At 40.1% G+C, this 14854-nt stretch overlaps 1 protein-coding gene across 3 annotated transcripts in view; it reads right to left on the bottom strand.

The window, feature by feature from the left end:
- Window positions 1-14854, bottom strand: part of OGT (O-linked N-acetylglucosamine (GlcNAc) transferase) — a 53414-nt gene continuing 38560 nt past the window's right edge. For 2 of the 3 annotated variants that reach the window (XM_049767163.1, XM_049767164.1), the window contains exons 15-22: window positions 13754-13879; window positions 12876-13046; window positions 12652-12768; window positions 12402-12572; window positions 11618-11770; window positions 5752-6004; window positions 4947-5070; window positions 1-2202 (exon numbers count right to left, since the gene is read on the bottom strand). In XM_049767163.1, coding sequence (XP_049623120.1) covers window positions 2028-2202; window positions 4947-5070; window positions 5752-6004; window positions 11618-11770; window positions 12402-12572; window positions 12652-12768; window positions 12876-13046; window positions 13754-13879 — 1290 coding nt within the window. In that variant the 3' untranslated portion in view covers window positions 1-2027. Of the gene's footprint in view, window positions 2203-4946; window positions 5071-5751; window positions 6005-8103; window positions 8227-11617; window positions 11771-12401; window positions 12573-12651; window positions 12769-12875; window positions 13047-13753; window positions 13880-14854 lie in introns of those variants that run through there. The other variant, XM_049767165.1, reaches the window with a different exon arrangement.

Genomic DNA, 14854 nt, shown 5'->3' with positions numbered 1-14854 from the left:
TTAGGGCAAATCATTCATTTATTGATTAAAGATCGCAAGACACATCTGAATTTCTGTACCACGATTTAAACATTTTACCTTTATGATAAAGCAGAATATAATAGAAAAAACTATTAGTTTTCAGTAATAATTTCTATTCAGAATTAAGTTTTCCACACAGACAATGTAACCTGGAAACAAAAGCCTGTTACAATAAGCAAAGCTTCAGAGCGGCTTAACATTTTGTGCCAGGAAAAAGTCCATCCCTGTAGAACAAATGATATGCTATGTAAAAAATGTCTGTCAGGTTACACAGCTCCAAGGGCATCAGAAGTATATCCTCCTATTCCATATCAAGTAGTTCAGTGAAGTTCAAATATCAGCTTATCCACATCATTCCATTCCAACAATCTTTAATTTACCTGATACCTCAATCAGGTATTAGAAAAATAAATTAAGAAACCCCTACACTGATTATTTCTTGATTTACAATTGTTAAAAGGTACACAGTTCGTTAACATGTAATTCTGGCTAAGAATTACATGAGACTCCTTGCACAGATTTTGGTTAACAGTAAAAATCAGAAATTCAAGTTCAAGTTCTTATTAATCAATATTTGTCAACTATGATACATTCAGGCATCAGCTGCAACTACAGAATAGGTGCACTGCCTCAACACTTTGGAAAGACATTATGATCTGGAAAGCTAATAGCAGAAAAAAATTATCTGTTACTGAATAGCATACATGCAGTACAGCAAAGACAAAACATATCAACATATGTTGGCTTGTTTACGTTTCAAGCCCTCAATCTTTTATTGAAGTTCAACAGTTTTATTTTTGTTTTTTGTTTTTTTTAAACCTAGAACTCAAGCTCCATGAGGGCTCAAGTCCAAACCATATAGCAGAGTGGTTCACTACTAAGGCTGAATCCATATAGACATCAAGACAGAGTTCAGAAGACGGTTATTATGTAATACCAAAACAACTGACCCTTCAGACTTTACCTATAAATTTTTAATGGACAATATTTAGTATATGAGAAATAACTAACTTACTGATAAAATGTGAATTCTTATACTTACCTGGGATTTCATTTCTGCTGAAAGAAATAGGAAGAACAGGACTCAACTTAAAAAAAAAATCAAACAAGAAAAGAATGTAAAAATCTTATCACACAATTATCACTTCTGGAAGCAGCATAAAGAAAGGGGCAATCAAAGGTAACAGAACACTGATGAAATAGATCAAAAGTAGGCAAAAAAAATCCTACACCATTATTAATGACAGTACCACAACTGTGCCCTTAGTAACAATCACTCCTAAGAATTTTCATTTGGCACCAGATGTGTTAAAAAAAAAACCCTAGGACATTCTGAGCCTGATTGGATTTGTTAGGAGATATGAGAGGAAATTTAAAGTCAGAAGAGAACAAGAAAAGGAAATGGCAAACAGAACAGAAAAAAGTCATCATCAACACTGCACTGATACGCTTCAAAGACACTAAAACTGATATAGACTCAAGTGGTTTATAAAACCTATAAAAAAGACTACACCAGCAAAGTCCCTATTAATCTGTAGACTTCAGAAATTTTACCATGATCTTTAGCTTAAAACCCTATCTCAAGATAATCACTTCACATGAATAAAAATAACTGAAACCAAACATTTTAAAAAGCTTCAATTCCCCAAAATATAAAGAAATCAAGTCAGAGTACACAATCCATAAATCACATAATAGCTGGATAATCCTTATCTTCCCTCCACTCTAACCATCTTATGAAAGACCGAGGGAGGTCAGAACTTCCAGACACATACTCCATCAGGTTACTGCCAAATTCTATGGAGATTCCCTGTGAAACAGCAGTTTCCCATCTCTGTGTCTCCCAACATGCAGGATGCAAGTCTGGCTGTGCTATTCTATATTCATCAAGTGTCACCCATCTGCAACATGATACTATACAGGAGTTAAAGTTCATAATCTGGTTCCCTTTCCCCCCAGGTTGAGGCTCAAGTACAGGGGTGCCTTGCTGTATATACAGTCATTATTTAGGATGACTCGGTGACTTCAGCAGGTTTAATCATGTGATCAGGTTTGTTGCCAGCTGCATAATGCTCCCACATCTGTAGATACAGCCTCTCTAGTTCCATTGTATATTGTTTAGTGTTGAACAGAGGGCTAGATATTCTCTGCTTCCAGACTTTGCCACGAACTTTCTTCAGGCTGAGTAATTAAAAAGAAAGTCATATTTACAAATCAGGAAAAAAAAAATCTGAAATAGAAATTCATCATGGGACCAAACTTATTTTCTGATTGGTTCCAAATACCTCCATGCTGAAAAGGTACAGAATCACATCTGATACTAATAATTATTTTTGCAAGGAGCAAACCTAAATGTTCCACGTGTGAAGCATGTGCTTTTATTAGTGAGCTATATCTAGATCCCACAAATAAGTGACTTGATGTTTGCATCCTCTAAAAATATCTTTCCGAATAAGTATAACCAAGAACTATTCTGCCTTTTTCATTCCAACTGGTTACTACCTTTAAAAAAGGATTGACTGGGGCCAGAAAGGTAGTACATTGAGTAAGGTGCTTGACATATAGGCAGCCAAACTGAGTTCAATTCCCTACATCATATATGGTCCCCTCAGCACCGATAGGAGTGTTTCCTGAGTGCAGAGTAAGCCCCAAGCCCTGCTGAGAGGGTCAAAAAACAGAAGGGAGGGGCCGGAGAGATAGCATGGAGGTAAGGCGTTTGCCTTTCATGCAGGAGGTCATCGGTTCGAATCCTGGCGCCCCATATGGTCCCCTGTGCCTGCCAGGAGCAATTTCTGAGCTTGGAGCCAGAAATAACCTCTGAGCACTGCCGGATGTGACCCAAAAACCACAAAAAAAACACAAGGGAGGAAGGGAAGGAGACAGGGAGGGAGACAGGGAGGGAGGGAGGGAGGGAGGGAGGGAGGGAGGGAGGGAAGGAAGGAAGGAAGGAAGGAAGGAAGGAAGGAAGGAAGGAAGGAAGGAAGGAAGGAAGGAAGGAAGGAAGGAAGGAAGGAAGGAAGGAAGGAAGGAAGGAAGGAAGGAAGGAGGAAGGAGGGAAGGAGGGAAGGAGGGAAGGAGGGAAGGAGGGAGGGAGGGAGGGAGGGAGGGAGGGAAGGAAGGAAGGAAGGAAGGAAGGAAGGAAGGAAGGAAGGAAGGAAGGAAGGAAGGAAGGAAGGAAGGAAGGAAGGAAGGAAGGAAGGAAGGAGGGAGGGAGGAAGGAAGGAGGGAAGGAGGGAGGGACGGAAGGAAGGACGGAAGGAGGGAGGGAAGGACGGAGGGACGGAAGGAGGGAAGGAGGGAGGAAGGGAGGAAGGAAGGGAGGGAGGGAGGAAGGGAGGGAGGGAGGAAGGAAGGGAGGGAGGGAGGGAGGGAGGGAGGGAGGGAGGGAGGGAGGAAGGAAGGAAGGAAGGAAGGAAGGAAGGAAGGAAGGAAGGAAGGAAGGAAGGAAGGAAGGAAGGAAGGAAGGAAGGAAGGAAGGAAACAGGGCTGGTCCTTATTTTATAATATAAAACATTATTATTATGATTGCTGTTATCATGGCTTTGGATGCCGTTGATGTTCATAAGTTACCCTTGGCTATGCATTCAGGAATAACTAACTTCTAACAGTGCTTGAGCAAACACAACTCTTTTCTCTCTCCTCTGCTTTCTCTACTCTGAGGAAACCCATTATAACAGGTTTTCTCCCCTTACATATAGATTTCTTTCAATAAAAACTATCTTCCTTCATTAAAATACTGGGCCAAAGAGATGTTACAGGGGGTAAGGTGCTTGTCTTGCATACAGTAGACCACAGGAGTTAAAACCTTGAGCACTACTGGATGTACCCCAAAAGCCAAAACAAAAGTAATGTAAAATGGTTGGTGCCTCAATGCTATCTCATCAGTGAACACATACTTAAAAGCATTTTAGTGGCTAAGAAGATAGTAAAGAACATAGAGTACGTACATTTACCCAATGCCTCTTCAATCTCTAGCACCATATAGCCTCTGAAGCACCACCGGGGTGGCCCTCGTGGGCCCCAGCACCAGAGGGCTTATGCAGTACCTCACCCTCAAGTCCTAACACTGAACTACCCACTTTGTTGGATGAGTATCACTGTAGTTACACATGGATTTCCTGAGCATTACTAGAGAGGCAACCCAAAATTAAAGGAATACCTCGGTATTATTTTAGGCCACATTTCTACTATAGAGGTAGAAAATCTTGGTCTAAGTCATTTGTATTTCTAAGTAAATAAGTGGTCTGATCATTTTCTAACTTATTTTCCTATCAGGGAAGTTAAAATGTAAATTGGAACAAAGAATAGAGGGGTTAAGGCATTTGCCTTACATGAGGCTGACCCCAGATCAATACCCTGCACTACATATGTGCCTGACCCAAATACTGCCTGAAGTGATCCCTGAACAGAGCCAAAATAGTCTGAGTACTGACATGTGTGGCCCCCAAACTCAAAAATGAATGAAATGGGGCCCGGAGTGGTGGTCCAAGCGGTAGGGCATCTGCTTGCATGTGCTAACCTAGGACAAACCACAGTTCGATCCGTGGGTGTCCCATATGGTCCCCCAAGCCAGGAGCGATTTCTTAACGCTTAGCCAGGAGTAACACTGGGTGTTGCCCAAAAAAAACCCAAATAAAAATGTTCTTTAGTCTTTATAAAGGTATCTATTAATATTTTGACACTTTTTGGCTATTTCTGTAGTAAAAATAGTATTTTGACATAATTTTCAGCCATTCACATGGAAAAATGTTCCTTCATTAATGCAAGTTTAGAAAGCTCTCCCATCAGAAAATATAGCCATCAAGGTTAATAGCTAGATTATAATCATCTACCCTCCATTCAAATTTTAGTTTTGTAACATTAGAAATTTTCCTTATTTCCTTCACGTGACCATATATTTAAGTTATTCATGGAAGTTTACTTACTATTCTAGATCAGTTCCCAGTTTCACAGCTATGTCTTCATATTCTTGTCGACTTTTAGCAATAAGCTCAAGACAACCTAAACAAGTGAGCTGAGATGCTGCAACTCGAGAAGCAAGAGTCTCTCCTGTAATAAGACGGCAATTAATTACACATCTAAGAATGTAAATAGTACAGTAGTTTGGGCTTTCTTTCTTTTTATTTTTGTTTTGGGGCCACGCCTGTCAGTATATAAGGCTTACTCCTGGCTTTGCCCTACAAGATCATTCCTGGTGGGCTCAGAAACCATATGGGATATCAAGAACCGAACTCAGCTCAGCCACATCACATGAAAGGCTGTATGTACTATTGTCCTGATCCTAGTAGTTATTAAAATTAATGTTTCCACAAAATGCAGTTGACAATAGTATGCTGAGATTCTCTAAGTTTTATTTACTGTGATCTTGCCCTAAATATTGTTTTCAATAATCTCACCAGGAAGTATCTCTCCCAAAGGAAATGTGGGCAAGAGAGATAGCACAGTGGGTAGAGAGCACTTGCCTTTCACATAGCTAACCTGAGTTCAATACCCAGCATCACAAATGAGCCCTAAAGTTCTAACAGGATCCCTTAGCAGACCCAAGAGTAAGCACTGAGCACTAATAAATATAGCAAAAAATAGGTTGGGCTGGGGAGGTCGTTCAAGAGAAGGGCTCATGTCTCTCATGTTAAGAGACACTGAGTTCAAGTCCTATCTAATCCCACCGAGAAAAAAAAATAAAAGGAAATATTCAAGAGGTCAGATTTCATTGATTTATCAGAAACTCACCTGGCATAGTTACCATAGGTGTTCCTGCCCACAGGACATCCATTCCAGTGGTATGTCCATTACAAAGTGGAGTGTCCAGGCAAACATCAGCTAGTTGGCCTCTCCTTACATGCTCCTCTTTAGGAGCAACAGGGGAAAAAATGATACGGTTCTGAGGCAGGCCCATGTTTTGTGCATACTGCTGAATATTAGGTTCTCCTACTGCAGGAAAACGCAACAACCAGAGCACACTATTGGGAACACGCTTCAGAATCTAGAACAGGGAAATGAGAGTTATTAATTTCCATTCTGATCTCCAAAGCATGACTTCCCCCAATCCTGTAATGATTCTACCAGATAGAAGCCTACTGAATTTAAGTATTTGATGAATCAGAGTAAATAAATTAAGAGTTTTCCTTTAGCATCAGAAGATAAATCAAATCTTTGGATCACCTGCCTTTATATATCCCAGAACAAGTTCAACCCTTATTATGCATATATTACATAGCTCCTAAGAATCGCCAGGCCTCGGTGGCCTCCACCAAAACTGCCAGGGAGTCAATGACTCCTCCCATATGCACTGAGTTCTGCTTAACTATCCCCAGAGTTCAAAGAAGGAAGAGAGATATAAGACAGCACAAAGTTACTAACTGGCAAAATCTAAGGCAGCTACGTCTTATAGGAATTGAAACCGACAGTGTGGTTAGTGATGATGAAATTTTCCAGTTCAATTTTTCTAATCTTTTTTATTTTGGGAGTCACACTTGGCTTTGCTCATGACTTAGTGCTGGCTCTGTACTTGGGGATTACACCTGTCAGCACTCAGGGGGACTAACTGGGGTTAACACATGTAAGTAACACCTTACTAATCTCATCGAATTCAAAATTTAAATCCCTTCCTGTGCCATTAAATAATTTAGTCCTTTATTTGCCTGATCTAGATCAGATATCAACAAATTGTTTCTGTAAAAGACTAGAGAGCAAATCTTTTTCAGTTTTCAGCCATATGAACTCTGACCTATAGAAAACAGCCATCAACAATATTTACATAGGCTCAACTATAAAAAAAAAAAAGCCAAGGCCATGTTCACACTGAGCCAGCTCCACAGACTCACTCCTTTCTTGAAAGAGATATAAACCAAGCCATACAGACCAAGCTGCTGAAAGTTGGAAATTACAGGGAGAGGGCGAGTCACATTCGCCGCCCTCCTGAAGCTAGACCTGCAATTGCCACCCTGCAATCACCACTTTGCCTATGGCCCTGCTTCACCAGTCCTCTGCAATTCTCTATAGACATCAGTCTGACCGAACTCCAGGTATTCTAGCATTTAGACTGATACCACTAGAGCTTTTTTAAGTGAGTGCAGGCAATGTCTCCTTTCACCCAGCATTCTACCACTTCTGGGAGACCTGGCAGCTGAGAACACACCCTGCAAAAACTTTAGTATCATTGATAGTGCTTTGAATTCCTGGATAACTTTATTTGTTTGATGCTGTCATCCCCATTGGAACACACCAATTTGAAAGCCAATGTATAGCTGAGGTCACTTAATGTTTGGAAAAAATTAAATAACAGAATTGTAAGCTAGCAACAAAAGCTTACTAGACCTGCAAATGCCTTAAGGACATTTGGAGATAAAAAATTTTCACAAATTAACTTGTCAATGTATTTTTTTAATTTACTTTCTTCCTTTTTTATTTTTCTATACTTTTTAATAACTGTGTTCTCCCTTATTTAGAAACAAATGTATTACAATCAACTATGTCAACTATGTGATGCATGTTCTTTAAATAAATTTGTTTTTAAAAAAAAACAATAAAAAGTTGATAAAGCCCTATTTTACTGGGTTGAATTGGTCCATAGGCCACAATTTGCCAACCCCTGACTAAAATCTCTCTCTCTAATCAATGACCCAGAGGTTTACCAGTCTGTCCTGAAGAATCATAGGAACAGAAGAATACCAGATTTTTAAATAGTTCAGTATTTTAAAGGTAGTACAGATTAAAACAAGCTCAACAGGTGTGAGTCCTCGGTTTGATCCCAAGCACCACGTGGTTCCCAAACCACTGTAAGGAATGAGTCCCAGAACACTGAGTTCTAAAGAGCAACTACAGCATTACCAGACATAGACAGAAACCCAAATAAAAATGGGAGCTGGAGCTATAGTTCAGCCCAGTAGGGCTCTTGCCTTGCACAGAGCCAACCCAGATTTGATCCCTGGCACCCCACATGGTCCCCATGCCTCCAGAAAAGATCCCTGAGTGCAGAGGCAGAAGCCTAGAACACAGCAGGTGTGGCCCAAAAACAAAAACAAACAAAATAGAAATACTGTCATGAATATTAAAAAAATGTTAAAAAATACTTGCTGGGACTGCAGAAATAGCTCAAAGAACTGAAGTATAGTCATTTGCATGCAGGAGGCCTAGGTTATATCTCTGGTACAGGATGATCCCCAAGTACCACAGGATTGATTATTGGGAACAATAGTGTGGCCCCTAAACCAAAAATAAATTAAATAATGCTTATATATTATATAATACTATGGAGATGTAGAATATTCACACTTAATGAATTAATGAAATAATTAATGAATTAATGAAATAAGTCTTACATAAGTTCAGATAGTTTTCCTACCAAACAAATCTGCCACAATTTATAAAAATTACTTTGTCTTTCAGATGTTTTCCCAATACTAGGAAATACAGGTACCTGTACAGTACATACACGCACACATGAGCACATGTACACACGTATGTGTACACACACACTGGGCTAAACCACCCATTATATAAGACAGAACTGCCACACCGTTGCCATGGGTCCATATGGCTATGCTGTATTGCCCACTATACAAATGAATGTTGGCAGAAAAAGGGTCCCTCATCCCAGATCTAAAGAAGAGCCAATTAGGGACTGAAGAGATCGTATAGTGGGTAAGCTGTTTTCCAGGCTCACAGCCAACCCACACTCAATCTCCAGCACACCATATGGTCCCCCAAGCCCTGCCAGGACTGATCATGAAGCAAAGAGCCAGGAGTATGTCCTGAGCACCATAAGGTGTGTCCACTCCTGGGAAAAAAAAAAGAAAAAAGAGGGCAGCCAGTTATGTGGAACAAAGTTTAGAACTTTCCAAGGTCCTTTTGTTCTTTTTGGGCCACACCCAGTGATGCTCAGAAGTTACTCTTGGCTATGTACTCAGAAATTGCTCCTGGCTTTGGGGACCTTATGGGCGGGGGGATCGAACCATGGTCCTTACTGCTTGCACCACCGCTCCGGCCCTATCCAAGGTCCTTCTTATTCCACACTAAAAGTGTTGGCTTCAGTTAGGTATATAACTCAAAAGGCTAAAACAAAATGCACACATGACTAAAAGACTCTGAACTTTATACCTGGCACCATATAGTCTCCTGAGCACTGCCTAGGTCTCTCTTGCCAAAAGAAAAAAGAAAATAATAATGACATTTATCAGTCACTTCCTAGTTATTATCTACAATAAGTTAAACATGAGTTAATATACATGAAAATATGCAATCAGCTAAGCTAGTCTGTGAGCTAAATCTGGCATAAGTTGTCCATTTTTATAAATAATGTAAATAACAAACTATAATGTTTCCTAGTGCTTAAATAGAAGTGATAATATAAACTACAAAAGTGAACATAATTATCATATAGCACCTTATCATTATTTGTTAACAAAATGAAAAAAAGGTTCTTAATGTTTCTACAATTAATTTTATTTTCTTTGGAGAGAGAGGTTTTCAAGGAATTGAAATCAGAGTGCCTCATTGTGTAAGGTATGCACTCTATTAATGAGCTACAACCACTGCCCAAAACTCATCTGAAATGCAGAGAGCCATACCCATAATCGGGAGCCATATCTGTCTATAAGTCAGAGCCAGAGGCTAATCTAAAACTCTCTGGAAAGAGACAAAAAACAGCAGAAACTCAAATATACCAGTCTGCAGCTGACCTGGGAGGGAGGGCTGGCAGCTGCAGTAGTGCAATCCCCTGACCTGCTGAAGCCTGGCAGCTGCCCACGCAGTCACACCCTTCAACTGCTTTTCCATTAATCACTGCAGACTTCTAACCACCAAAAACACCAGGTATGCTGGTTTAGTGGCTAACATCTCTGAGGACTCTTTAGAGCAGGGGTCTCAAACTCACGGCCCGTGGGCCATTTGTGGCCCTCTGTACAACATTTTGTGGCCCTGCCCTAGAGGAATCTTTTTGTGCTTTGTTTTGTTTTAGTTGTTTGGGTCACACACCCCAATATTCAAGGCTTACTGCTGACTTTGCGCTCAAGGATCACCCCGACTTTGCCTCCTGCAGCCCCCAGGTAAATTGAGTTTGAGACCCCTGCTAGAGCCAGGATGTGCCATGACACCTTCTCTTATGCCTCTGTACTTCCAAAAGTTCTGGCAGCAATGTCCATGAAATGCTACTGTTGCCATATGATCCTCCAAGTTCTGGACACTTTTATGGTTTTAATACTGACTTTGCAGTAGGAATATACAAAATTACAATACAATTATCATAGAAACCATGTAAACCCAACTAACAAGTCAATAATGAATTTTCAATCACATACTGACCCACTGCAAAATATGACAATTTTCACAAAAATTTTTAATAAAGTTTTTTTCTTTTGGGGGGGGGTTGGGCCACACCCAATGATGCTCAGGGGTTACTCCTTAGCCTGTGCTACCGCTCCAGCCCCTAAATAAAGTTTTTTTCCAACAATTTTATTACCATTTATTTGTGCCAAGCAATATAAAGTAAATGATTTGTTGCCTGCCAATAGACAGGCTTCAGAGAGGACAACTGTAGAAGAAATGTTTCTCTAGTGATGGGATTGGTGCTGGAACATTGAATGCCAGAAATAACTAATATAAGCAAATCAAAGTGTTTAAAATAAGAAATTTAATATTAGGGGCCAGAAAGATGGCACAGCAGTAAGGTATTTGCCTTGCACACGTCTGACCTAGGATGGACCACAGTTCGATCCCCCTGAGTCCCCCAAGCCAGGAGTAACCCCTGAGCGTCACTGGGTATAGCCCAAAATAAGAAATTTAATATTAAAAATGCATAGTGAACTCAACAGCTATTAGAAAAAGGTTATTTCAGCAAGATGAGCCTATTACAGACATTTTACTAATCTCTAAACCAGTGATCCTCAAACTATGGCCTGCGGGCCACATATTGTATTTGTATCTGTTTTGTTTCTTCATTGCAAAATAAGATATATGCAGTGTGCATAAGAATTCGTTCGTGGGGCCGGGCGGTGGCGCTAGAGGTAAGGTGCCTTGCCTTGCCTGCGCTAGCCTTGGACGGACCGCGGTTCGATCCCCCGGTGTCCCATATGGTCCCCCAAGCCAGCAGCGACTTCTGAGCGCGTAGCCAGGAGTAACCCCTGAGCATCACTGGGTGTGGCCCAAAAACCAAAAAAAAAAAAAAAAAAAAAAAAAAGAATTCGTTCATAAGTTTTGTTTTGACTATGGTCAGACCCTTCTATGGTCTGAGGGACAGTGAACTGGCCCCATTTAAAAAGTTTGAGGACCCCTACTCTAGACACTAGATATATGGAAATAAAATAAAGGGCCAGAGCAAAAGCTCAGTGAGCTGAGTATCCTGATATAATCCTCACCACTGAGCACTACCAGGAAAAACCTCTAATTGTTGAGTGGGAATAGAACTCAAGCATAGTTGGGTGTGGGCAAAAACAAAAATTCATGTACAAATGAGGCCAGTTGAACAGTACAGATGGTAGGGTGCTTGCCTTGCACATGGCTGACGTGAGTTCAATTCCCCAGCTACCCTATACAGTCCCTGGAGGTGCACCAGAGAGTGTGGCCCAAAAGCAAACAAAAATTATATACACATACTCACATTTGCCCACATTTGTAAAGTAGAAGGATCAATTTTATATAGTTGATTAAAGTTACAATACACAATTGCATCTTCTGGTAATCCATACTGAGACCGCGTAGTCACAATAATAGTACGGGGAACCTCCTCTCCAGTTGCAGCCTTATTGTTGATCTAGAAAAACATGATCAGACATTTAAAGTTATCATAATCTTTTTCTTAATAAAGAATCCTTAAGATTCAAAAGAATATAATCTGTCAGATCAATGAGCTATGAGAAAATATTAAGTTTGGGGACCATAGAGATATAGTACAGTGAAGATATTTGCTTTGCACGCAGCTGACACAGGTTTGATCTTTAACACTATATAGTGACCCCTGAGCACAGAGCCAAGAGTTAAACTCTGAGCAAGCCAGGTAAGGCCTAATGCTGGCCCCCAAGATGGGGAAGAAATGGTACAGCATATAAAGAGCTTGCCTTGCATGCAGCTGACCCAGGTTCCGTACCAGGCACTACATAATTTTCCCTGAGTCCTGCAGGAGTCACCCCTAAAGCCAGGGCCAGGTATGAGCAAAGGGAAGGAAGGAGAGAAGGAAAATGTTTTAAATAGTTATAACATCATCTTAATTTGGGGCATCTCTGCAAGTAAAAACCACAAACAAGAAAACCAAGAAACTATTACCAGAAAAACCTCTATAAGATGATTTCCACTGAAAGGATGTTCTTCTAATACTTACCTCCTATAATTATTAGGAGATAAATGCACGCTTAGTTAAACATTATGGTTTGCCATTCTCTTCTTACCTGGGTAGTTGCCAACCCATTGCTAAGGTTGAATCCATTTATTGTAATCTGAATTTGTCCTCTATTAATCATTTCAATAACTGCTTCTGCAATAGTATTCATAGGAATTACAGGCATATTAAGAGCAGTATTGCTGCTATCTGCACTGTCTCCTCCATCTGGACATTTCATCTAGGAAAAAATACATACTGCATCATTAGAGAAAACAGAGAAAACTTTATTTCTATGGCAGTATAATTCAGGTTCTGACCTTGACAATTTTCACATCTGGCAGACTGTCAAGGAATGCTTTGAGATCGATGCCATTCAGAACAATCCGATTGTCATAAATATGCCCATTGGACTTAAAATCAATGACTGCTTTTTTCTAACAAAAAAAATTTCAGACATGTGTTTTAGAAATCAGACAAAAAATAGCAAGGAAATAAAGTACAATTTATTGTAATTCTACAATAGCACTGTCTTTCTACCTACCTTCAGGTGAGGGAACATATTAGCATGATCACCAATAAAGAAAGTATGAGGCATATAAGCTAATTTTTCAGAATATTGCTCAGCAACTTCAGCTGGCGATGTTTCCTGATCAGTAATAATATAATCCATGAAAAGTGCACCACTAGTCCCAGGATATCCAAGCCACATTGCCTGAAAGAAAGAAATTTAAGAAAATTTCAGATCAAAAACTGGATAAATAAGGAGAATCGATTTCTTTAGGCAAGCAAGAGCAATCAAATAGGATGTTAGACTACTATTCAAAGTGCTAGACTTAGTCTTCCAATTCACAAAACAAAACAACTGTTTATACCAAACTGTCAATGCATGTCTCTATATTCATGTGTTTATGGGCATTTTGGCCTAAACTCACTAAACTTTTTTTTGTGTGTGGTTTTTGGGTCACACCCAGCAGTGCTCAGGGGTTATTCCTGGCTCCAGGCTCAGAAATTGCTCCTGGCAGGCATGGGGGACCATATGGGACACAGGAATTCGAACCAATGACCTCCTGCATGAAAGGCAAATGCCTCACCTCCATGCTATCTCTCCGGCCCCTACTAAACATTTTTAATGCCCAACGAGGTCCGTGTTTCCATGTGAGTATCAGAAAATGTAGTGCTGCTTGGCCTTTGTGGTGCCAGAGACCATCAAGGCCATGCAAAAAGTGTATGGGGGCTCCAGCGCTCGCCAGCAGTGTTCAGAAGGTATGTAGTAACACAGTTTGGACTGATTCCTAAGCCACAGCCCCTACGCCCTGGTTTATATGCCACCCCAACCCTACTGTTTTAAACAAGCTGGGGATATAACATCACTAATTTTAGTCCAACACATATTGTAAATAATAATTATTAGTTCTTTACCTGAATAGGAGCTGGCCTGAGAGCAAAAAGTTCATTTCGTGCACCCTTGGTATAACCATTCATATTTACAAGGATGTGAATTCCATCCTGATGGATGCGATCAGCTGCTTTTCCATTGCATGGAATCTATAAAATAAAAGTATAAACTCAGATTAAACCAATTGCTTTTAATGTCATAAGACAGAACTGAATATGATGTGAAAGTTTAAGGATAAAACGTTTACTAATGCTGACCAAAAAACCTAATCTCAAAGCATTTTAAGAAACAAAATATAAAACAAGTACTCACAATTTACTTCTAGATTAAATGTATAATTAACAAGGTTTCACAAAAAAGCTTAAAAAGGAATATGAGTTTAAAGGTATTGGACAGAATAAAGTCTAGGTAGAAAAAAATATATCAATGAAGAACCAGAATAAGTACATGATAGGGTTTTTCTAACGAATTTTGTTTAGCACAGGGTATTATACATTAGGGTGAATGGTAGGTATAAAGTATTTTCAAACATATTGTAATCAAACTTAGAAGTTATAATGTTGAGGGGCCAGAGAGATAGCATGGAGGTAGGCGTTTGCCTTGTATGCAGAAAGACGGTGGTTCAAATCCCGGCATCCCATATCGTCCCCTGAGCCTGCCGGGAGTGGTTTCTGAGGGTAGAGCCAGGAGTAACCTGAGAATTGCCGGGTGTGACCCAAAAAAAATGTTATAATGTTGAGCACTGCTGGGTGTGGCCTAAAAATAAATAAAAAATATTATATCTTGCTGAAGACATTAGATGTCAGTCAATAAACAGTAAATTCCTGAAGGTCTCAAGTGAAAAACTGTAGGCTCCTTCATCACAAAATAGCTCAACTCTACACATCAAAAAATAAACAGATGAGGCCGGAGAGATAGCACAGCAGTGTTTGCCTTGCAAGCAGTCGACCCAGGACCTAACGTGGTTGGTTCAAATCCTAGCATCCCATATGGTCCCCCATGCCTGCCAGAAGCTATTTCTGAGTAGATAGCCAGGAGTAACCCCTGAGCACCGCCGGGGGTGGCCCAAAAACAAAAAAAATAAAAAAATAAAACAATAAACAGATGGGATGGAGCGATAGCAT

The sequence above is a fragment of the Suncus etruscus genome, chromosome X (genome assembly GCF_024139225.1).
Source record: "Suncus etruscus isolate mSunEtr1 chromosome X, mSunEtr1.pri.cur, whole genome shotgun sequence".
NCBI classification, from domain to species: Eukaryota; Metazoa; Chordata; class Mammalia; order Eulipotyphla; family Soricidae; genus Suncus; species Suncus etruscus.
Note: the sequence above shows the minus strand (reverse complement) of the source record. Positions and strands in the feature narration are given on the sequence as shown.